Genomic DNA, 22,569 nt, shown 5'->3' with positions numbered 1-22,569 from the left:
TATCTGTAATCATCTCCGCACTATGATGCCTGCTCCAAACTTCACATCAGTTACCTCTGAGGTAAATTCTCTTGAGCCAGTTTAGCCCATGAATTTTCCACTTGCTTTTGCCCTAGTTTCCTACCCCAGAAGGAATGAAAATAAATAGCCCCAAAATGGAGGCAACTCACCCTTTCCTCACAGCTTGATTTTAACACCTGGAACTAAACAGCAACTCCTTCTGCTGTATGAAAGAGGCTGGAGATTCCCTTGGGCAGTGGCTCTCTGGGCATCCCTCAATTCTACACCATCACAGCAAAAAAAAAGAAGACAGAGGTCACACTTGTGATATTTTATTGACGCCAGAATAATTTTGAATCTCTCTTCCTGCAGATCAGTGGAAAATCAACTTTTGCAGTGAAGCAACAGCTCTCATGGCCATAATCCCCTGCAACTCCAACTGCAAACAGAGAGCACCACTATTTTGCCTCGATGCTTCCCAGTACAAACAGGCCCACGCTCAATATCCTCAGGTGCTACCACTATTTCTAGATTTTGCTTTTTCCCTATCCACAGGAGATTTTATGACCTTCAGCTTTGGTACAAAAAGGCTTCTAAAAGCTGGAGTGTGTAAAACACTTTGGAAAGTGTGGAAGGCAGGGGTGGCGATGGCATAGAAATAATAGGGCTTAGGGAACCCTTGTGAGATGACATTTGAGGCAGAATTATTAAGGGCAATCTGACTTCAAAATCATCATGTCCCACAGTGGTTCTGCAAAGATACTGTTTTCAGATCTAGAAAGGTCTTACTCTATGGGTTTTTTTTTTTTTGTTTCAAAGCTATGCCTGCACTATCCTTAGAGCTGCTTTACAGGTGTGTGTCACAGAGGGAAAAATAACTCATAAAGGTAACAGCAAGTCTGGAGGTTATTTAATGAAAAACAGGTGAAGTTTACAAACAGAAGGCCAACAGAAAGAAGAACACAGCAGGAAGCTGACAAGGTACAGTAAGAATTCTGAAATGAACTGCTAGCGCAAGTAGGCAACAGAAGGAAAATCATGATCCAGGTAGGCCACTTCAGGTGAACTGGGGTTTGCTGGGCTATGTCAGCTCAAAAGGCAGACTGTCGACCTCCTTTGTGAGCTCTTCATCCAAGGCTTTCTACCAGGAGAGAAAACCAAGAGGAATCAGGGACCATGAGACAGTTTCCACACACTGCTGGTAAACAAGCACATCTGCAATGACCAAACCCTGAGAGGCTGTCAGCAGTGATGGATTAACCCCGGTGTTGAGCTGGATGGACTTGTCACTACAAAGGGCAGACAGCCACAGGGAAGCCTCCAAATGAAGGGCTGGACAAGCTCAGCTGCCTTTACTCTGTGCCCCAATGTGATTTTGGACACCTCCCAGCCCACAGGTCCTCCCCAAAGGTGAGCATTCTGCCCTCAGAACACCCTCAGGTTGGTAACGGGAGCTTGTACTCTCGAATCAAAAACAAGTGGTATACCAACCCATGCAGTCTCACCCGAAAACGTGCAAAATGCTCTCACCTAGCTGTGATTTTTGATCACAGTTTTAAGGCTTACCACTTGTGCCTTACAAGCAAGCAGGCAGCAGCCCAAAGGAACAAACCCAGGTTTTATGGGGCTCAAACGTGGCCCAGTTAATTCAGGAAAGCTACGTATGAACTTCCCAAACAGCTTTATGGTGTTTGGCTCAACAGCCACACCTGCAGATTACACAAGCATGGAGGAAATGGGCACTATCTTTTACAGGGGAGGGTCCCCATTGCAGTCTACAAGGCAGCTGTGACTAAAATATGGGCCCTGAAGCCCACTGAAAGTTCAGGAGGAGCAAGGAAGCTTCTGAGACCTACACTGCATGAATAAACATTCCAACAGGCAAAACTCATGGGGATATAGCTACCTAATCCCCACTGATATCACTGTGCTCAACTGCTTTTGCAGCTCAGACATCACTCCACCAGCTCCCCTGATCAGTATATACAACTTCTGCCTCATCAAATTTCCCCATGTGAACATTAAGACTACAGTCCAAGGTGGGTAAAGCTGTAATCAATTAATACATGTAGCTTCTGCAATGATAAAAAAAAAACTCTTACAAGTTCTCTTCTTGCTTCTTCAACTATCACTTGTGCCAGGGGAATGCTCTAATGAGAGAAAATGGCACAAAAATCAACATTTCATCAGGAAACAAGAATCCCTGCACCTTTACAAGAGTGTAATGATGAATCTCAGGTGAATGGACAACTACTGCAGTTTAGGGTACACACTACACATGCAGAAGGTATTGCAATTAAAAGCCTCGTATTGGTTTGGTTTGGGCAGTCATGTATTTCTCAAAATCTGGTGTGGCCTGAAGTCTAAAAAAAAATACTTCACTTTAAGCAATTTTACAAACCTACCAATCAAGGGACTTGCTTTCAAACATATTTGTGCAAGAATTTTCCAAAGCACAATAAGTTTGCAAAGATAAACCTCCCTCCCCTCCTTCTGCCTGCACCAGGAGTGAAGCATTGGGGCTCTCCCTGTCTCCACTGACAGCAAGGCTGGAGTAGGGAACTGGAGAACCTAATCCCAACTGAATGTTCCACTTGATGGAAGGAGGAAGCTGCCTCTTGGAGGAAGATGGATTAAACAGAGCAGCAGTCCCACCTTTCCACCCACAGCCTTTTTTTTTTTCCTATGAGCAAGACATCAGTGTTTGTATGAGGGAGATGAGAAACTTGCATTTTCATAGAGCTGAGTACCTAGCACTTTCAAGAGAAATCAAAGAAAATTATGGAGAAGCCAGTTTAGGGGACAAAACCCACATTTGGCTATTTCTTCAGGATACTTAAAATCCTGTTCAGAGCTCCAAACTCTGCACCATGTGCTGTGCCCACCATATTGACAGCTTGATGACAGTTAGAGCTAAAGTAATGATAAATCTCAGAAAGTTGGTTATACTAGGGGGATTCCTTTTCTTCCATTTTTCTTTGTCCAGTTTCTAGCTAATTCACCTGAACACTAATTTACCCAGCAAATCTGTCTATTATCTTAGAACAAAGTTTGCCTGACAAGGAAACTTAAATTTCTTGGCTTTGATTAATAAATTAATCAAATTAAATCTTTAGTTTTAGTTTTTAGATTAAATCTTTAGTTTGCATCATTAACAGACCTGCAGGACATCTACCTGTCCACCGAAGCCAACACAATGATATCCCTTACATTCTGAAGTCCACTAAAATTAACCTGATGGCAAACACAATATAACAGTGGAACAAATAGTTACAAGAGGTAAATTATGGTACGACTCCAGTTCTTTCTTCAACGGCTCCATGTCTTTCTGCAGTGCAGACAGTTCCTGCAGAGAGAGCAAAGCAGATCATATTCTAGGGAATTATTTGTAGGATTGGTGGAAATGAGTGAGCTAGATCCACAGTTACCTACAATATTTCAGAATTTGAGAGCTTTCATCATGTATAAAGCACATGGAAAACTGAAGTTTTGCACACGCAGCAGCAAAGACTCTCCCTTATGCTTATCAAGGGGAAGTAATTTCTCCTTGGGGCTGCAAATTGAGTACCATTAACAGTCCTGAACTTTTTCAAATAATCAAAGTTAAATAAAAAAGATAAAGTCATTTGTGATGCCCATTTCACTGACATCTTGGCAAAGCAGCTCTATAAATGTCAAGGAGTTAAACCTTACCTTATGCTTGGGCTCTAGAAGATGACAAGCCTAGAAAATTTGCCCGTGGCTTTTCGGATGCAAAATTCCAACAAAAATTAGTTCTGGTCAGTACCCTCCTGCAGCAATGGGCAATGTGAGCACTGCCACCCAGTGCTGACTGGTGAGAACCACAACAGAGAAATCAGGAAACCTATTTTCATTGCTCATTTGAAAACATACAGAAGAAGACAGCAAAAGTAATGAGGAGAAAGACTGAGTTCCCACTACAATAACAGCAAAAAATATGAAGATGTGTTTAATGCACAGCACAAAGCTGTAAAGTCTGCAGTTACTAACTCAAGAAATGTACTTTTTCTTTAACATATGTTCCACTAGGCTTACAATACCACTGAAAAAAGTTATATTTAAAGACACATCAAAAAAAATAGTACACAGTGGTTCAGAGTTTGGGTTTCATTTGACCTTATCCCCTTGTTTTGAAGTGTTTGGAAGAGATTTATTTCACACGAAGTAGAAATAATCACATGAGTCATTCTATCAAAAAACTGCAATACACAGGTAGCCAAGTAATGGGATTTAGTCCACAGAATATCCACTCTTTTTATAACATGGACCAGAAATAAAGGAGGCAGATCTGTTTTCAGTGGCAGGGAACTTATTCTTTGGAAATTCTCCAGCAGATGCCTCTAGGACAGATAAACCCACTCAAAAGAGCCCAATTCATGGGAATCCATCTACAGGATTTCTATCTCTGCTCCTTTTGGCCTTTAAGATTTGTTCAGGCAACCAAACAGCACACTACAATTCCTAAAAGCACCCAACAAGCAAGCCTGGCCTGTCCCACTGTAGAGACATCCCTCTTGTACCCAAAACCTACCTCGGATGATTTCACAAGTGCCTCATGCGTCAGGGATTGGTCCAGCCCCATGGCAAGAAGCTTATCCTGCAAACAGGAGAGGGCACAAAATGCAATAAGAAGGAGAAAGATTTCACCATCTCCTTCTGTTTTTATCTAAACAGGTGGAGAAGAACGTAGGTTGTCCACAGCAGAAATGTGTGCTATTTGAGCCACAGCTATAGCTGGTGTACGAAATAAGGTGCTGCTAAAATTTTCCAGAAAAGTAGAGGGAGAAGGGCATGTGGCAAGGCTGAAGAAAGGCTTCTCAGGAAAACGTCAATTATAATACAACACTTTCCATCTCGTATTTGTCAAGATATCAGACAGCATCCAAGCATTAAATAAGGCATTCACATGTCCATCATTTAGGGAGGGTGAAGGAGCAGGCAGTACAACTTCAGCTTTCTGCATTTAGTTATCCGTTCTTTTCAAAAAATGAGTCATGTTAATTATTGTGAGACACAATCTACCCCAGTGAATCAGCTGCTCTACTGGTAGCTGTCTGTGTTCTACTGTAGCTCACAAGAACCACCAGGTAATCCCAGCTAACAGAGTTTCTCAGGCAATGAGAAGAGAGCCCTGTACTGATCACAGGATGCACTGAGGAGAGACCAGCAGGGACAACTGAACTACATTTACATGTTGTCCTGTTAGCTCAAAAGTCCCCAGTCCTGGGAGTTTAGGAAGCTTATGGAATATCTCTGTAACTATAAATTTGGGCTCAACCAACCACAGCTGTGTCATCCCATCACAGTGTCTTGTAAGGAAATTCCTTCCACCTACCTCAGCCTCCTTGATGTTTATTTTTAGTTCCTTAGTTTTGTATTTCAGGAACTCCAAATTCTTGGATTGAACCTCAGCTTTGGCCCTTTCTGCTTCCTGAGATTCCTTTAATTTTTCAATATCCCTTAAAAAATAATACAAAAAGAAAAAACTGTTACATTCAAAGATGTATCAGTATATAAATGCTATTACTTATCTATGCTCAAGCTAAACCCTGCAATACAACCAACACAAGAAGGAAGAAAACTGAGATAACCTCGCATTTCCCTGTGAGATTTTCCAGTGGAATCATATACAGCTGTTACCTCCTGAACCTCACAGGCCATGGAAAATAGTGGCAAAGGGGAAAGCCATATGCCTAAAAGCAAAGGGTAATAGTCATGTGTATAATTCCCTAACTCACTTACAGACCTGTCACACAAGCTAAACCTCAGATCAAAAAGGGGCAAAACTGCACAAAGCACATGGCAATCTCCTCTACAATCGAAGTTACCACTTTAAAAGACAAAAAAAGCCAATAATTTGACTGGAAGGAAGCTGGGCCAACCCACACTCAACACTGGGATGGATCCTGCTGTGCTTGGCAAAGCATTTCAGATAACATCCCCCAGGGAATGAACTTGAATTCTAGAGTTACTACAATTGTTACATCTTCTACACACTGGTTAAGGGAACTTCTTACCTGGGAATGGCTTTTGTTTCCTTCAGTCTGACTACAGAGCCCATACTAAATGTGCTAATGTTGTCTTCAGCCTCAGACAACAGCAACCCGTGGAAGATGTAAATTCGTATCTGAAAACTGCTTGTAGATCACTTTTGCTTTAAAATAATGGGTTTGATGCTTTCCCAGATCTCTTTCAATTACTGAATGTATCCATAACACATGGGTTTTGATAGATACTTTGGAGATGTGTCAAACCCCTAAAAATTCAGTTATCCTCATCAGTTACCACAACCAACAGACAGAGATCATCAGTATTTTACTTTAATATTTCCCTCTTCTTCATCCATTACTCACATCTCTAACTGCTTTTCCATCATCAGTGCTGAAGTTAGTTTTTTCGTGAGGGTTTTCAATTTCAGTTCCATTTCTTGGTTTTTTGATTTTGTTTTATACAGTTCTGAGGTCATGTAATTGATGGCGCAGTAGAAGCTGGTAAAGAGAAAATCAGTGGGAATGCTTAGGAGTCAGCTCTTCTGAAAGCCAGAGTTACTGCTATTCTTCTCTCCACACTTTACACAAATGACTTAGTTTCCCCCTGATGTTATGGCAGGAGTAAATTAAGACACTAAGAGAATCTGCTTTCTATAACTAACACAGATTTCCACATGGAAGGGAAAACAGTCCAGCAACCTGAGTAAGTGAACAACAACTGGCACTCTGGTGAATAAAACCACTGGGTTTGAAACCACCACGTGCTCCACTCCCGGCCTACCTCACTGCCTTTAAAAGAAACTGCATTCAACCCCTAAAAATGCACAATCATAAGATGTGCCCAGCAGCATCTGAGTCTCTTCCCAAGTGGCCCAAAGTTCTTTGCCCTCCAGCTCAGGAAGAGAGCTGTAAGAGCCAAGATCCTAAATACCACATAAAAATTGGATTTCAAGGCAGATTTTGCCCCTTCTCTGTTGCAAGTGCTGCAGTGCCATGGGCCAAAGCCATGTCAGGGAGAGGCCCAAGGAGACCAGACTAACAGATGCTATTTCTCCATGGCAGAGGGAATCTCTTCGCATGACCTGATGCCAGATGAGACAAGGATGAGGAGCTGAGGCTGGAAGACCAGTCACAGTTCCCCAGTCTTTGTCTAAGCAGTGTGAACACTGCTGTAGCTTGGGATAACCGGCATAACAGTCCAACTGGCAGCAGTCTGCAGCCACTGATCACAAAAGCATGAGAAAAAGGTGGGATTTAACTCCATCCCAGGCCCTTCCCAGGGTTCAGAGCCTTCCTGTGCTGGGATAACCTATAGCTAGCACTTGATGCTCAGTTCCCATGCACTCCAAAGCTACCCAAAGGGTGAAAAATAAGCCTCACAAGTAAGATTCCAAATGCCAAGTTTGAAGCTGCTGATGTGAAAACACAGAGGCAAACAGCACAGACCTTCATCATGAATGCAGAGTGTGAAGAATTACCTGGTAAGAGACGTGTCCTCCACCTCCAGTTCCATTGCACTTTTCACCAGGTCATTGAGGTCTGTGATGGCTTCTTGGGATAGACTATTTTGAGAAAGACCCAGGTTTCCTTCAAGAATATCCTGCCAGTACTCAGCTGGAAAATATATATAATCCAAAGTATTGATTTTTTAAAATACTACTGCTCTTCTATGGAACTCACCAAAGCTAGAACCCAGAACCACACAGTCTACCTGCCGGCTGCTGGGGGAAAAAGATACTTTAAAAAAATACTTAAACGTTCCAAACTGCTGCCATATCTCCATTTGTCAAACGAATTAAGTGTATAAAGCAAGAAAGCACTGCTCCACTCCCTCCCTGATCAGTCTGTCTGACATCAGACAAATAAGAGCTCACCCTTGTGCAACAGCAATGAGCACATGCAGGTCATCTCCCCACAAAGCTCCACCTGAGCCTTGTTCATGGAAGACACTGGAAGTCTCTCTCCATCATTTTTGGTGGCAAGGCACTTGAAAGAACAAAAACCAAACACGTTTTCTTACAAAAACGTCTTCATGTGTACTATGCCAGCCTTTGTACAGAAAAAAATAAAATTCATTCCTAAGAAAAGCCTGTGAAGGGAGAGTCCTTTATTATGCGTGTTAAAAATATACTATGATCCCCTGAACCACTCACTTGCTAAACAAAACCTAAACAAATCATAAAATAGTCACTAAAGGCAGCTTCAGCACAACTTAATCACCTCAATGTCGTTTCAGGCTACTCCAGGGCTTTCCTTAACAGTGGCTTAGCAGCAGCTCAGACTCTTGAATGAGCTGCAGGAACATTTCCCTCTCTCTCCAGACAATATGTCAATGCTGTGCTATCCAGCCCAGAGGACTAGGATGTTTTAACAATTAACCTGCTTGTCCACATTTATGGCCTGCTCAAGATGGCTTAAAAATTTCCCTTGACCAATCTTATTTCACTGTAAGTTAACTGAAAGGAAGGTGTGTGATACATAAAAAAAAAATAAATTTCATATATTTATATATATTCCTAAGTTTTTAACAAATACAATCTTCAGGATCACTCTGAAAAGGCTGACTTGGGTAGAACTGAGAAATGGAGTTTCAAACTCACCTTCTGCTTCATACTTGGCTGTCCGGTCCTTCATGTCCTCTATCAGCAACTTAACATCCTTCTCTCTCTCTTCATTGCATTCCATAACTTCATACAAAATATCCACTGTCCTTTCATTCACCTCATATGTTGGAACAGGCATATTCCCATATATTTTCTTTAGCCATAAAGTAACCTGCCAGAGAAGAGACACAAAAGCAATCATGGGAAATGACAGAAAACAGCTGATAGATGTGAGCAATATAAAGCAATGCAAACGCTGCATTTCTGAAGAGTAACTCCTAGATCAGTCCAGGAGCCATGGGTGGGAAAAGGGAAGAAAAATTCCCTTCCCTCTTCTTTAAACACCCTCTGTGGTCTAGAAGACTATGCTATATCCCTTTTAATCTCCCTCATTTCTTTGGACACTTGCTTATCTCCATGTGATAAAATTCTATCTTTTTATTCACATGACCTGTTGGCTACAGACACAGTAATGACCCAAGAAATGTTAAGAGGGTATTTGCAAAACTGGTGAACACTGTGTTAAAGCATGTGGGATAAAACTGCCTGAGCCATCATTGGGAACAGTCTCTGTGGGAGAGAGTGACCACAAGGAGCAGGCACAAGCCCTGCAAAGCAGTTGTACCATCGGAAGCAAGGCCAGAAATAAGAGATCAACACAGTGCTCTCTGGTAGGGTTGTGCTTGTGGAATCACAGAATTGTTTGGGCTGGAAAAGCCCTCCAGGATCATCGAGTCCAACCATTCCCCAGAACTACCCAGGCCACCACTGACCCGTGTCCCCAAGTGCCACAGCCACACGGCTCTGAAATCCCTCCAGGAATGGGGACTGCACCGCTGCCCTGGGCAGCAGTGCCAGGCCTGGAGAAATCTTTGACTGAAGAAGTTTCCCCTAATATCCAGCCTAAGCAGATTAGAAAGGTTAGATCATGATGAAAAACATGGAAGTTCCACACCATATAAGGAAACATAAACAATTGCATAAGCCTGCCGTATAAAAGTTTTTTACTTTTTTTGTTTTGTTTTGTTTTCCTAGCACCCCCTTCCTCATCCCGCGGCCGTACTACCCGCACCTCAGCGACCCACAAGAGCAGCAGTGGAGAAAACCACCGCGTGTGGTTGGGGATGTGTGTGTGTGGCTGTGTGTGTAAGGAGAAGCGTGTCGGAAAGAGAAAGCGATCCCCGGCTCCCGTTACCTGTATGAGCTTCTCCTCGAAGGACGGGCAGTCCGTAACTCCCGCCGCCGCCGCGGCCGCCATCCCGCCCGGAGCCTGACGGGAGCGGCGGCAGAGGGCGGGGCCGGCGCCTCAGGGACCCGCCGAGCGCCGGCTGCCCCGGAGCGGAGCGGAATAGTAACAACGGGAAAAGGGTTTAAGGGTGGGTCGGAGCGTTAAGCACTCTGAATAGAGCCGTCTCGTAGTTGTGGGAAGATGTTGAGAAAGGCCAAGCGAACCCCAGACAAAGCGGAACACAAGAGATGGAAGAGGATGACATCGATAAGTACAGCAGGAAGCTGCCTGGGGTTGCTGGGGACAGTGGATGGACAGGAGCCCAGGGTGCCCAGGTGGGCAAGAGGCCAGTGGCCCCTGGGCTGTCCCAGGCAGGGTGTGACACAGCCCCAGGGCAGTGCCCGTCCCCTGGGCTGGCACTGCTGGGACACCTCCAGTGCTGGGGACAGCTCTGGGACCCTCAGGACAAGAGAGACAGCGAGGGGCTGGAGCGTGTCCAGGGAAGGGAACGGAACTGGGGAAGGGGCTGGAGCCCCAGGAGAGGCTGAGGGAGCTGGGAAAGGGGCTGAGCCTGGAGAAAAGGAGGCTCAGGGGGGACCTTGTGGCTCTGCACAGCTCCCTGACAGGAGGGGACAGCTGGGGGGGATTTGGGATTTTATCTCGGGGACCAGGGACAGGAGGAGAGGGAACGGCCTCAGGCTGGGCAAGGGAAGGTTTAGATCGATATTCAGAAAATTGTCCTCACAAAAACAGGTGTCAGGCCTTGGCCCAGCAGAGTAGTGGTGTTAGTTATTCACATCCATGTTTTTTGTTTTGTTTTGTTTTGTTTTTGCCATGGATTTTTACAGAAATTAAGCGATTTACAGAATAATGAGCATGGAAAGAATTGCTGAAAAATCACATTTGGTACAACACATGCCAAAGTAGCTGACGATTTTTCACTTAACCTTTTCAATTCCCAGAAGGGGAATCCATTGCGGTTTCTGGCTTTACCTACCTCTCTGGGCTACCAGATGGACCAATCACACTGTGCCTGAGTTTCAGCACCTTCTCACTGGCAGAGCAAATCCTGTCTCACATACAGGACATACAATCATCTCCAGCTGCAAATTGAGAGATGGGGGGATTCTGTCCCTGTGCTCAGGTGAGAGCCCACCTGCAGAGCTGCCTCCAGCCCTGGGCTCCAACAGCACAAGGATGTGGAGCTGCTGGAGCCAGTCCAGAGGAGGGCACGGAGATGCTCCAGGGCTGGAGCCCCTCTGCTCTGGAGCCAGCCTGGCAGAGCTGGGGGTGCTCAGCTGCACAAGAGAAGGCTCCAGGGAGAGCTCAGAGCCCCTGGCAGGGCCTGAAGGGGCTCCAGGAGAGCTGGACAGGGACTGGGGACAAGGCATGCAGGGACAGGACTCGGGCAATGGCTTCCCACTGCCAGAGGGCAGGGGTGGATGGGATATTGGGAATTGGGAATTGCTGGCTGGGAGGGTGGCCAGGCCCTGGCACAGGGTGCCCAGAGGTGTGGATGCCTCAACCTTGGAAGTGTTCTGGCACAGTTGGACATGGCTTGGTGTAGTGTCCAACCCTTTAGGGGAATAGAGCATCCAAGATTCATAGATTCTTGTGGTCAAAAGGAACTACAAAAGTCAAGAGTATTCACAAAAGTTAAATTACACACTTGGCATGGAAATTAATGTTAATCCCCTCATATAAGCCCATGGCTGTAGGCTTTTGGATAAAGGGTAGGGTGAAAGAGAAGAAGGCAGGATTAAAGAGGGGGAGAGAAGAAGAAAGAGATCACCAGGATTGGCTCCAGTGTTGATCCAGCTGGTGGAGCATGTGGAGTCCTGGGGTGCCTGCACATGTGGTCTTGGTGGTGGAACCTTTTATAGTTGAGTTTCCCTGCCCTGGAGGTAACTTTCTAACTTCTAGGAAATTTATCATCTGCAGTTCATTCTTCTAGACCTTTCTGGAAATGGGTTGGAGGGCTTCAGGAATCTCTGGTGGTCTTGATTCCCTGTACAGACCTAGACCACTTCTTGGCTTAATTCCTGTGCTGTGTTTGTCTCCAGAAACTAGAAAAAGGAAGTTTGTCCCAGAAAAATGCTGCCCTATCTCTGAATGGCCCCTTCTCCAACCCCATCCTCTTCTTCCTCACTGTGTTTTTACCAACAAACCTTGATGGTTACCAATGGTCATTGCTTGGCTCCATGGTTATCCAGCTATTGGTGTTTGAGGCACACAACCTCTTATCTTCTGGGCTTCTATACTTGGGGAAACCCATCAGATTCAATCCATGAAACAGCAGCTAACAAGCAAGCTCTGAGTGATGTCCATGTGCAAAGAGAAAACAGATTTCTTGGTGGTGGAATTGCCTTGTCAGGGTTTAGGGCTCAATATACTTCAGTGATCTCAGACCTAGGGGGAGGTTAACAAAGCTTGGGAAGGAAGGATGTACCACTGATAGTGGGCACAGAGAATGCAGAGTTTACAGGCCACAGGGACATCTGCTTGAACTTCCCAGATGAGGAGGAAACTAATGAAGTGAACCCAGCATCTGTGCTGAAATCAGTTCTGACTGGTAAACTAATTTTGGAAGGGGAATCTGTGACTACTGATCCAAGAAACCCACCAACCCAAGAGATGAGAAAGACTGGGCATGAGAAACAACAGAATAATTAGCCAAGAGAATACTAATTAATAAAAGATCTATGTAACATGTAGCCAGTGAACACTATTTGCTTTGTGTGCTAAACTGTATAAATTGTGGAGCTTTTTGGTAGTTCTGGAATATCACTGAGCACCCAGGCTTGCACAACCCTGTAATAAATAATCTATGTCTCTCTTGTGTGTCTAATTATTGGCATTTTGCACAACAAGTAAGGAATAAATTTTTTTTGCAGACAGCCTTATCACTGTCCCATCCCTTTCCCTGCCCTATCCTGATACTGAGCCCCACCAGATTTGCACCCCTCGTTTAATCAGTGGCTGTAGCAGGACAGCTGTGATTAAGCAGCTGCATATTGTGTGGACTGTGTGCCTGGCTAACTTTTTTAAGGAAATCAAGACGATTCCAAGAAGAATGGGCTGTCTGGATGAGAGCCACGAGGGTTGAAGTCAGGAGGACTGAGCAGTACCTGGGGAATGATTGTACCTGGCAGTGGGGGATTGTGGCCAGCATCTCATTGACCACAAACTCGGGACTAACTAAAATGAGAAGCGAGAGATCTAACTAGCAGAGAAAGGTCTGAGTGGCAATTAATTGAAGTGGTAGTTAATAGAATGGTACTAACAGAGGAGTTATGTGATTTGTAACCAATGAATGCTGATGCCTTTGGCTGTTGAAAGGTATGACCGGAGTATCATTTTGATGATGGATATCCTAGACACCCAGCTACCTGCTTTCTGCTAACTACAAAAACAAATGCAAGCATCTCGCCTCGGTGTGTGAAAGAGTGCTGCACACCCGTAACGAGCCCGCGGGGTAACATTTCTGTCCCTGATTCTGTCCCCGTTCTTATCCCTGTCTCCTCTGTACCCCTATCCTTACCCTTGTTCCTGTCCCCGTTCCTTTCTGTACCCCTGTCCTTGTCCCTACCAGTGTCCCGGCTCCTTTCCATGCCCTTGCCCTTGTCCCTACCAATGTCCCCGTTCCTTTCCCGTACCCCTGCCCTTGTCCCTGCCAACGTCCCAGCTCCTTTCCACACCCGCGCCCTTGTCCTCGTCCTCCCTCAGTTCCTCTCCGTTTTCCTTCCCGTGTCCCATTTCCGGCCCTCCCTCACTATCCGCCCCTTCCGCCCGTTCAGGGCCATTTCAAGGACACCGCCAGCAGCGGGATTTTTTTCTAAAAGCCTCATTTAAGTTTTTTAAAACGATGTGCATTATTTTTACTACATCTCCTACACATTTGTGTGCAGACAGACAGACAGACAGACAGGTAGATCGATAACGCGCACAAATACAAGTCAGGGGCACGGGAAGCAGTTCCACCGCGCGCCCCGCCCCCTGGGCGCGGCCTCGGCGCCAAAAGGGGCGTGAGGCGCCGCCGCCATTTTGTGTGCAGAGCGCGCGGCCGGCCGTCCTCAACGTCTCCCAGCTTCAGCCTCCCCCGGGACCCGCCGCGATGCTCTCCGCCCGCGTGGCCGCCGCCCTCGCCCGCTCCCTGCCACGGCAGGCCGGCCTGGTGAGCACCATGCCTGTCCCGAAGCCGGCGGGGACGCGGCGCTGCCGCCATCTTGGGGGTCGCGGTGACATTGAGGGTGTGAGGGAGATGACATTGGAGTGTGGTGGAGGGAAGTGTGGGATGTATCGTCAGCGCTGTGGGGAGACCCCCGCCTTGAGGCATTTGGTGTCCTTGCCCGGGCTCAGGGTAGTGGTTTGAAGCTGCCAGGGGAAAGCCAAGGTTGTGGCTGTGAGGTGCGAGGGTGGGGGGGAGAGGTGAGGGTTTGTCCCGTGTTTGTGAGGAAATGGAGGGTGGGAAGAGCCGTGAGAAACCACTTATGCCAGTGCTTCCAATGAATATGAACGGGGGAGAGGCCTGCTCGCCATGCAGGGTATTATATGGCATCAGCATTGCTGCATGGTGGTGCACTGGGAGCCTCTCTTAAGGTGCAAAAGCATGATCATCTAATGCACTCATTATCACAGATTTTTTTTTTCTTTAGCGTTTAAAATTGGGTCAGTACAGGAAGAGTGATGAGGCATTGCAAGGGGTTGCCGAGGGGGGGTGGTGGAGTTTCCAGCCTTAGAGGTTTTTAACGATATAGTGCACTTAGTGCCAAGGTCGTGTTTGGTCATAGGTTGGACTCGACCTCAGAGGTCTTTTCCAAAGTCAAAGTAACTGTCATTCTGCGGTATTTTTGTTGTAGTGCTTTGTGTTGTTTTTTGTTTTTTTACGTGTGTTAACAATGTCAAAACCACTGCTATTAGATTTGTTAGAATACACAACCTTCTCCCTGTGCAGGATCCTGAGTGGTGCAGTGATTTCTTTATGCCCTAGGGTTCTCATGTTCAGCACAGAAATGGCAAATTTGAGGAGATTTCTCTTTGGGGACTGCTGCAGTGGTTGATAGTGACATCAGTGCACTGCAGAAGAATGCAGAGGGGGATTTGGAACAATCTCCTTCATGATCTGTCCTTTCTTAGTGGTGCTGGACTTGGTTCCAGAACTCCATAGCTGTGAATGGGGTGCTCTAGAGCTTAACTCAGCAGTTAAGCTGAGATGCATCCTAAGCAGGTCAAGATCAAAGATATGTTAATATCTCAGCATTTTTTTGGATGATTAAACAAATGTTACAGTTACTGAAACAATTCTTTATTTCAGGTATCCAGAAACACCCTTGGTGCAGCATTTGTTGCTACAAGGAACCTCCATGCCTCCAAACCATGCTTTCAGAAAACTGGTGAGTGAGAAAGGTCTTGAGTGTGGTTTAAGAATTTGGTCTGTCAGACAAAAAGGAATTTGATTATGGTGATGTTGGTTGACAGCACTTGAGCACATTTGTGTTTTGAGGGTGTTTAGGTGAGGTGTTACCTGGTCACATCCAGCAAACTGCACTTCAGTAACTTGACAATACCTCCAGAGCAGGGAGTGGCTGTATGGCTAGACAGCATATTGTACCTGCTTTACAAGGATTCCAGTCACCTGCAGCATTATTTGAAAAAAAATACCCCAGGTTAGAGTTTCCTGCAACAGAATGAAGGAGTGGATGACTTCCCCAGGCCTGCCTGGGTTTGACCTTGTGCCCTTGAGCACAACTTTATTTTGCTGCCAGCAGTCTGGTGTTTAGAGAAGACAGCTGCACCTTGTAGCAGTGTGTTTGGCAGTGCTTCATGCACATTTTTAAATTGGTTTAACGTGATTAAGGGCAGTACTAGGAAATAAGTTTTACAGTGTTACTTACTGTTTCTTAGCTGAGGAGGTAACAAGCTGTTGGAAGTCAAATAGAAGAAGTATGGAGAATATGTTTTTATATCTTTTCTTGCATCTGAAACATAATGAAGTTTCTTTATGTAAGTGTGGATCTTGGATTACAAATCATTTGTCAGGGTGTTCTGATCCACCCAAGGCTAAGTAACTGCTCTGCAAGCAAGCCTGTTCTGCCTGGGTTAAGGCTGATTAATTAATCTAATGGCTTTTGAGGGAGAGAGAGCATAGGACATAATCAGGAAAGTGGATAGCTACGCAGCCAGGCCTGTTTTGGTTGAAGCTGGCTGGTAGTGATGGGTTGAAGCTGCTTTTATTAGCTGGGAATACAGAGGCTGGTATTTATCGTACCCCAAGTAAAGGTGTTGCTAGCTAGACTTTGCAACACAGCTGAGAAAGGGCACCTTGTGTATTGGAGGCAAGCTTACTGAGCACATATTGTAAGTTAATATGCCAGTCTGATTTCAAACATCTCTCCAGGTACTGCCGAGGTATCCTCTATCCTCGAGGAGCGCATCCTAGGAGCTGACACCTCGGCTGAGCTGGAGGAGACAGGCCGTGTGCTCTCAATTGGTGACGGTATTGCCCGCGTGTACGGCCTCAGAAATGTCCAGGCAGAGGAGATGGTTGAGTTCTCCTCTGGGCTGAAGGTAAGCCATCACTAAAGGAGTTCCTTTAGCACTGAGATGTTGAAAAGACAATTTTTTAAGTAGAGCCTGAGACTATGCTTGGAGTTACCACTATGAGCATTGCATTAGCTTCATTGCAACTTAAGTATGTTTTAACTGGTGATGGTTTTGTTTTATTTTTTGGGTTTGTAACTCTGCTTTCAGTATCAGCATCTGATTCTCAGCCAATATTTGAACATTTAATCTGTCTTTGTTTTCATTTACAAAGTAAAAGGATTAGCCTGGCATTGAACTTTTTCTTTGGTTTCAGTGTGTCTGTTCTGTTCACTGCTTAATAATGATCTCTTTGCTTCAGTACGTTATGCAGCTTGCTGGCTTGTAGTCCTATCAGTGGGTTAGAGTTAAAACCTGTTTTGAGAGTCCTATAACACCTCTTTGAGCATTTTTAGTGACCCATTTCACCTTAGGCAGAGAAGAAACCAATCCTTTTCTTGTCCAGCTTCTAGGAAAAGGAGTAATGTTGTACTTGAACCTTGCTTACCTTTCGGTTCTTTTTAGAGAAACAGTTGGCTTGAGTGCTAGGCTGCTGGGGTATAATTACCTGGTAAGTTGGAAACTTAGGCAGGTACTATAACCCATGTGGAAGGAAATAGGCAGTTTGTACATAAAAGCTGAACCTTGACTGTTGTCACAAGGTTGAGGTAAATAGTGTAGGATTTTGTACACAGTGAAATAATCTTGTCAATATTAAAGTTTTTATGCATATCAGTATGGATTTTCTCAGGGTGATGTGGTCTCTGTTCCAGGGTATGTCCTTGAATTTGGAACCTGACAACGTTGGTGTTGTCGTGTTTGGTAATGACAGACTGATCAAAGAGGGGGATGTTGTGAAGAGGACTGGTGCCATTGTGGATGTTCCAGTGGGGGAGGAGCTGCTGGGCCGTGTTGTGGATGCCCTGGGCAATCCAATTGATGGAAAGGTAAGCGTAGCTGGGTGTTGAGTACCTCTGCTTGTATCTGTGTGACACAGACCTCAGCAGTTTTCCCTCTCTTTTAGGGTGCTATTGCATCTAAGTCACGTAGGAGAGTTGGCTTGAAGGCCCCTGGGATCATTCCCAGGATCTCTGTGCGTGAGCCCATGCAGACTGGGATTAAGGCTGTGGACAGCTTGGTGCCCATTGGTCGTGGCCAGCGTGAGCTGATCATTGGTGACAGGCAGACTGGGTAAGTTAAATACTCAAGCCTAAAATGTCCTTAAACAGAGTCTCAGGTACAGTGGAGCTGGACACAGGGTTGGGTAGAGGCTGGGAGAACCTTGGGCAACTTAACTTAGCAGCCTCTCTTGTTGCACAGGAAAACTTCAATTGCAATTGACACAATAATCAACCAGAAACGATTCAATGATGGCTCAGATGAGAAGAAGAAGCTGTACTGTATCTATGTTGCAATTGGCCAGAAGAGATCCACTGTGGCTCAGCTGGTGAAGAGGCTTACTGATGCAGGTATGGATTTTGGGAGGTGGTTGACATTCTGTTTTCTTTGTAATGCTGAGTACTGCTGTGACCTCTCCTGGCTGCAAATGTAGACAGAATTCATATTAGTGTGAGTGAATTAATTTTGTGAACAAGAAATCTCTTTAGCTATCCGTGGGAAAAAAAAACATACTCATTTTTGCTGTATCACAATCAGGAAGACTATTCTGAAGCCCCCAAACTGCCAAATTGCTTCTGGAGAAGTCACCTTGTGGTTTTAGGCGTTTTTATCAGCAGAGTTTAAAGCTTCGTCTTGGCCATCAGGCAGGCCTGGTGACAAGCTGTGGCCTTCCAAGTTGTCATGGACTTGGCATTTTTCCGATGTGTTCCATGTGCCAGTCAAATGTGAATGGCAGCTGGAAATGTGGTGAAGAGCTTTCACTGCCCAAACAGAAGGCATTAAATTATAGCATCTCTTCAGAGCCAGTGATCTCCATGACCAAGGCTCCACATTTAGCAGAGCTTGCCCGAGATCTGGCACTTTGCCCTCATGCCTGGTGGTCCTGGCATCTGTCATGGAAAAACCCCTTAAAAACATTTTAAAGGCAGTAATTTGTTTGAGACTGTGTCACAGAGGGTTGTACTGTCTTGCAACAACCAGGAAACCATGGGCTTTCAGTGTGAGTTTTCTATAGAACAAAAGCTTGTCTTAGTTTTAAGCTTTGTTTTAAATGGGAAAGAAGTCTGCAAATGTTAGATACTAGCTGCCACAAACTTGCCCTTGAGACTTCCCAAGTCAGTCTTGCTAGCAGATGTGTTCAGCTGGTGTGCTGGGCTTTCCTGTAGCAGCGTAGCGACACTGCTTGGACTTGCTTCAGAACTGGTATGTCACATGCTTGTTGTGTTTGCTGATTTTGGGCATGGTAGCACAGTGCACTCAGAGGTTTCTCCAATCTTTTCCAGATGCCATGAAGTACACTATTGTGGTGTCTGCCACAGCATCTGATGCAGCACCCTTGCAGTATCTGGCTCCCTATTCCGGCTGCTCCATGGGGGAGTACTTCAGAGACAATGGGAAACATGCGCTGATCATCTATGATGACTTGTCCAAACAGGTCAGGAAACTTTGGTTTTAGGCCTTGTGGTATTGCATTGACGTTCGTAGCTGTAAGAACACCTCAGGTTGAGGAATCTGAAATGCTGAGTGAGGTGCTGAGCTCTGAAGGCTGTCTTTGCTCCACGCAGGCCGTTGCCTACCGTCAGATGTCTCTGCTGCTGCGCCGCCCCCCTGGCCGTGAGGCCTACCCAGGTGATGTGTTCTACCTGCACTCTCGCCTGCTGGAGAGAGCAGCCAAAATGAATGACTCCTTCGGGGGTGGCTCTCTGACCGCCTTGCCTGTCATCGAGACTCAGGCTGGGGACGTGTCTGCTTACATTCCAACCAATGTCATCTCCATCACTGATGGACAGGTAGGGCTTCCTCACAGCCCAGTGTCTCTGTGGAACTTCATGGCTGGTCTCTTGAGGAGGCCTCCAAGCTCCTGAACAAGATAATGATACAATTCTATCTTGCAGATTTTCTTGGAAACTGAGTTGTTCTACAAAGGTATCCGTCCAGCCATCAACGTGGGTCTGTCTGTGTCCCGTGTGGGTTCTGCTGCTCAGACCAGGGCTATGAAGCAGGTAATCAAGAAACTGTTGTTCTTGTCATGCCAGAGATGAGTGGTGTATAGGCCTTCCGGGCCATTGCACTCTGAGCTGTGAACAGGGGGAGAATAAAGCTTTGGATCTCTTAGTGTTACAAAATTACGAAAGAACAAGCTTCATATGCTTCTTCAAGGCTTCCATTGCCTGCTGAGAAAGGGAAATAAATAGTATTTGCATAAAGATGTAGGATTTAGTGTTCATGTGTTAATCACTTAGCATTAAAGAATGCTGTCTTAACTGCAGGCACTTTTGTCCAGACATAGAATTAGATTTAATATCAGCAGTTGCTCTTTTAGGGGAGAAATAGCATACTTACGGTAAAGCGCGGGATTTTTGTAATGTTCACAATCATCTGCCAGTCTTTACATTGACTTACCTGGAATGCAAGGCAGACCTGATTCGTGACAACTGTCAGCTGCCAGATAACCTTCACACTGCTAGACACACTGGGAGGTGATCACAGTGGCTCTGACTTGTGCCCTGCAGGTGGCTGGTACCATGAAGCTGGAGCTGGCCCAGTACCGGGAGGTCGCTGCCTTCGCCCAGTTCGGCTCTGACCTGGACGCTGCCACGCAGCAGCTGCTGAACCGCGGTGTGCGCCTGACAGAGCTGCTCAAGCAGGGCCAGTACGGTGAGTGCCCTGTGCTTGGCTGGTCTGGGTGCCTGTTAGTGCCTTGTGCTAATGAGGTTGGGCTTGCTTAGCGTTTATTGTGTGTCCTGTGCACATGGTAAATGCAGATTTGCTTGAAACGAGCTGTCCGTGTGAGCTTGGTCTTCCAAGGACTCTGTAGTCTCTTGTGTCCTGGTGGAAGAGATCCGTTGTGTGAGTGCTGTCTTTTCCTGCAGTTCCCATGGCTATTGAGGAGCAGGTGGCAGTCATCTATGCTGGTGTAAGAGGTCACTTGGACAAGCTGGAGCCCAGCAAGATCACAAAATTTGAGAGTGCTTTCCTGGCTCATGTGCTTAGCCAGCACCAGTCACTCCTCTCCACAATCAGGTATGATGGTTTAGCTTGCTTTATCCCAAGGTTATTGATGTCTGGAGTGCAGATAATGGTCATTGTACTGTTAATTTAGTATATCCTAGAACATCAGGCATTCAGCTGGTTGTATCAAAACTGGGGGTTAAATCAGCCTTCCTACCATCCACCTTCCTCAGCTTCAGCTCTTAAGAAATGTGACTGATGCTTAAAGTTAAGCTTGCAATGTGTCTGCACTAACCTGTTCCAGAAATTACTTGATTGAATCAGTTCCCGTATTTGGACAGCTTTGAGTTGTTGGTGTGCTGTGGGTTAAGTGCTCCTGAGTGAACTGTTGGGGATTGAGTATTTCCATAGTCCTGTCCTGGAAACTAGTCCTGGCTTTTTTTGTCATGAAGAAAATCATGCCTTCTATCTCTGGGGCACAGCACTGTAGAATGTGGCTGTTCTGAAAGAATTTGTGAACAAACTCCAGTTCTTAAACAGGACTGGCTCTTTTAGGAGGAGGTTGTTCTATCAGTGGGATGGCTTCCTGCATCAAAGAAACGTGTTCATTTATCTACTGAATTTGTTAGAAATGGGGAGGTTTGTTGTAAAGCTTCTGTTTGTCTTGAGGTTGACCCTGTTTGGATTGCTGTGTCAGAATTTAACTGAACTCTTCCCACAGGACTGAAGGGAAGATCTCTGACCAGACAGAAGCAAAGTTGAAGGAAATAGTCACAAATTTCCTGGCTACTTTCGAGGCATAAACTCTTAAAACTGTTTTAACAGACGAGGCTGTTGTGACCCAGTGTTCCAGCTCCGTCAAAGACGAAAGCATGTGCGACTTGAATGTACAGATCTCAGTGAGAATAAAGGTTCCCATGTAAAAAGGCTCTGTTCTGAATGTAGAAATACTGCGTTCTGAGTGATTGTTTTTTGTCTGTACTTCTGGCTCACTCTTGCGCCTGTAGAACCACGGAGCTGAACTCTGCTGGACACAGCCCTGCTGGAGGAACGCTGGAAATCAAGGGTCTCTTTAATGGTTGGATGGGCAAACTCCCCTGACGTGAACCACGAGGGTGACAGAGCTGAGGGACCTTCTCAGTTTGCCAGGCACCTTATCCTGCGGAAAGGCAGTGCAGCTAGGGAGGCAGCTTGGTCTGTCATGTCATGGGGATAGCCCACTGGCTATCCACTTTACAGGAATCTCTTAACTGCCTGACACTGACAGGGCATTCCTTGGAATCTGTCTGACCCACCCTGGTGTCTGGCCTTTGGAATACTGGTCCTTGTGTATTAGAACAACTGCAGATGTAGCTGTCACAGTAGTAACAGCTAGAGATTTAAATCTGAGAATCCCAGAGTGGTTTTGGAGAGGATCTTGAAGATAGTCTCACTCCACCCTTCTGTCTCCATGCCTTCCACTATTCTAGGTTGCTCCGAGCCTTGTCCAGCCTGGCCTTGAACACTTCCAGGGGTGGGGCAGCCACAGCTTCCCTGGGCAACCTGTGCCAGGGCCTCACCAGCCTCACAGCCAAGAATTTCTTTCCAGTATCGCATCTAACCTTGGCCTCCTGTCACTATTAAGCCATTACTCCTTGTCACTCCAGGCCCATGTTGGTAGTCCCTTCTGTCTTGTCAGCTGCCTTCAAGTACTGGAAGGTTGCAATTGGGCCACACCAAAGCTACCTCTTGTGCAGGCTGAACAATCCTAATTCTCAGCAGAGGTGATCTCTCTGATCATCCTGGTGCCCTCCTCTGGACTGGCTCCAGCAGCTCCAGGTCCTTGAGTTGTTGGAGACCAGGGCTGGAGGCAGCTCTGCACGTGGGGTCTCACCTGAGCAGAGGGGCAGAATCCCCCCTGCCCTGCTGCCCACCTGGGGGATCAGCCCAGGACAGGGGGTTTCAGGGCTAGGGCTGGACAGCTCTTCATGTGTGCACTGTCCCCAGTTAACTTCTGTGCAGGAGCATCCTGCTTCCCAGTTCAAACCTGTGCAGTTACAGGCAGCTGGAACCATTCTCATACATTTCAGCTAACAGG

The 22,569-nt window shown here is 46.0% G+C and overlaps 2 protein-coding genes across 5 annotated transcripts; one reads left to right on the top strand and one right to left on the bottom strand.

The window, feature by feature from the left end:
- Positions 1 to 400: 400 nt before the first annotated feature.
- On the bottom strand, positions 401 to 9,980 carry HAUS1 (HAUS augmin like complex subunit 1). 2 transcript variants are annotated; one of them, XM_062513205.1, is made up of 9 exons: positions 9,810 to 9,980; positions 8,612 to 8,786; positions 7,490 to 7,625; positions 6,375 to 6,509; positions 5,357 to 5,480; positions 4,553 to 4,618; positions 3,275 to 3,346; positions 2,103 to 2,150; positions 401 to 1,141 (listed from the first exon to the last, which is right to left on the bottom strand). In XM_062513205.1, exons 1-9 carry the CDS (start codon positions 9,870 to 9,872, stop codon positions 1,082 to 1,084), a joined length of 879 nt encoding a protein of 292 aa, XP_062369189.1. In that variant the 5' UTR covers positions 9,873 to 9,980; the 3' UTR covers positions 401 to 1,081. The 2 variants fall into 2 exon arrangements, with proteins under 2 accessions (XP_062369189.1, XP_062369188.1); XM_062513204.1 differs by lacking the exon at positions 401 to 1,141 and having other exon boundaries at positions 2,028 to 2,150.
- Positions 9,981 to 13,917: 3,937 nt separating this feature from the next.
- Positions 13,918 to 21,403, top strand: ATP5F1A (ATP synthase F1 subunit alpha). Of its 3 annotated transcripts, none has more exons than XM_062512740.1 (12): positions 13,918 to 14,016; positions 15,157 to 15,235; positions 16,240 to 16,409; positions 17,195 to 17,302; positions 17,446 to 17,612; positions 17,742 to 17,890; positions 18,824 to 18,975; positions 19,106 to 19,330; positions 19,436 to 19,543; positions 20,054 to 20,198; positions 20,414 to 20,572; positions 21,222 to 21,403. In XM_062512740.1, the coding sequence occupies exons 1-12, from the start codon at positions 13,957 to 13,959 to the stop codon at positions 21,293 to 21,295; spliced, it is 1,596 nt and encodes a 531-aa protein (XP_062368724.1). In that variant the 5' UTR covers positions 13,918 to 13,956; the 3' UTR covers positions 21,296 to 21,403. The 3 variants fall into 3 exon arrangements, with proteins under 3 accessions (XP_062368724.1, XP_062368722.1, XP_062368723.1); XM_062512738.1 differs by having other exon boundaries at positions 17,195 to 17,368; positions 20,414 to 20,564; positions 21,214 to 21,403; XM_062512739.1 differs by having other exon boundaries at positions 17,195 to 17,368.
- Positions 21,404 to 22,569: the final 1,166 nt, after the last annotated feature.

The sequence above is a fragment of the Cinclus cinclus genome, chromosome Z, assembly GCF_963662255.1.
Source record: "Cinclus cinclus chromosome Z, bCinCin1.1, whole genome shotgun sequence".
In the NCBI taxonomy this organism is placed as follows: domain Eukaryota; kingdom Metazoa; phylum Chordata; class Aves; order Passeriformes; family Cinclidae; genus Cinclus; species Cinclus cinclus.
This window is presented reverse-complemented; position numbering and strand designations above follow the sequence as displayed.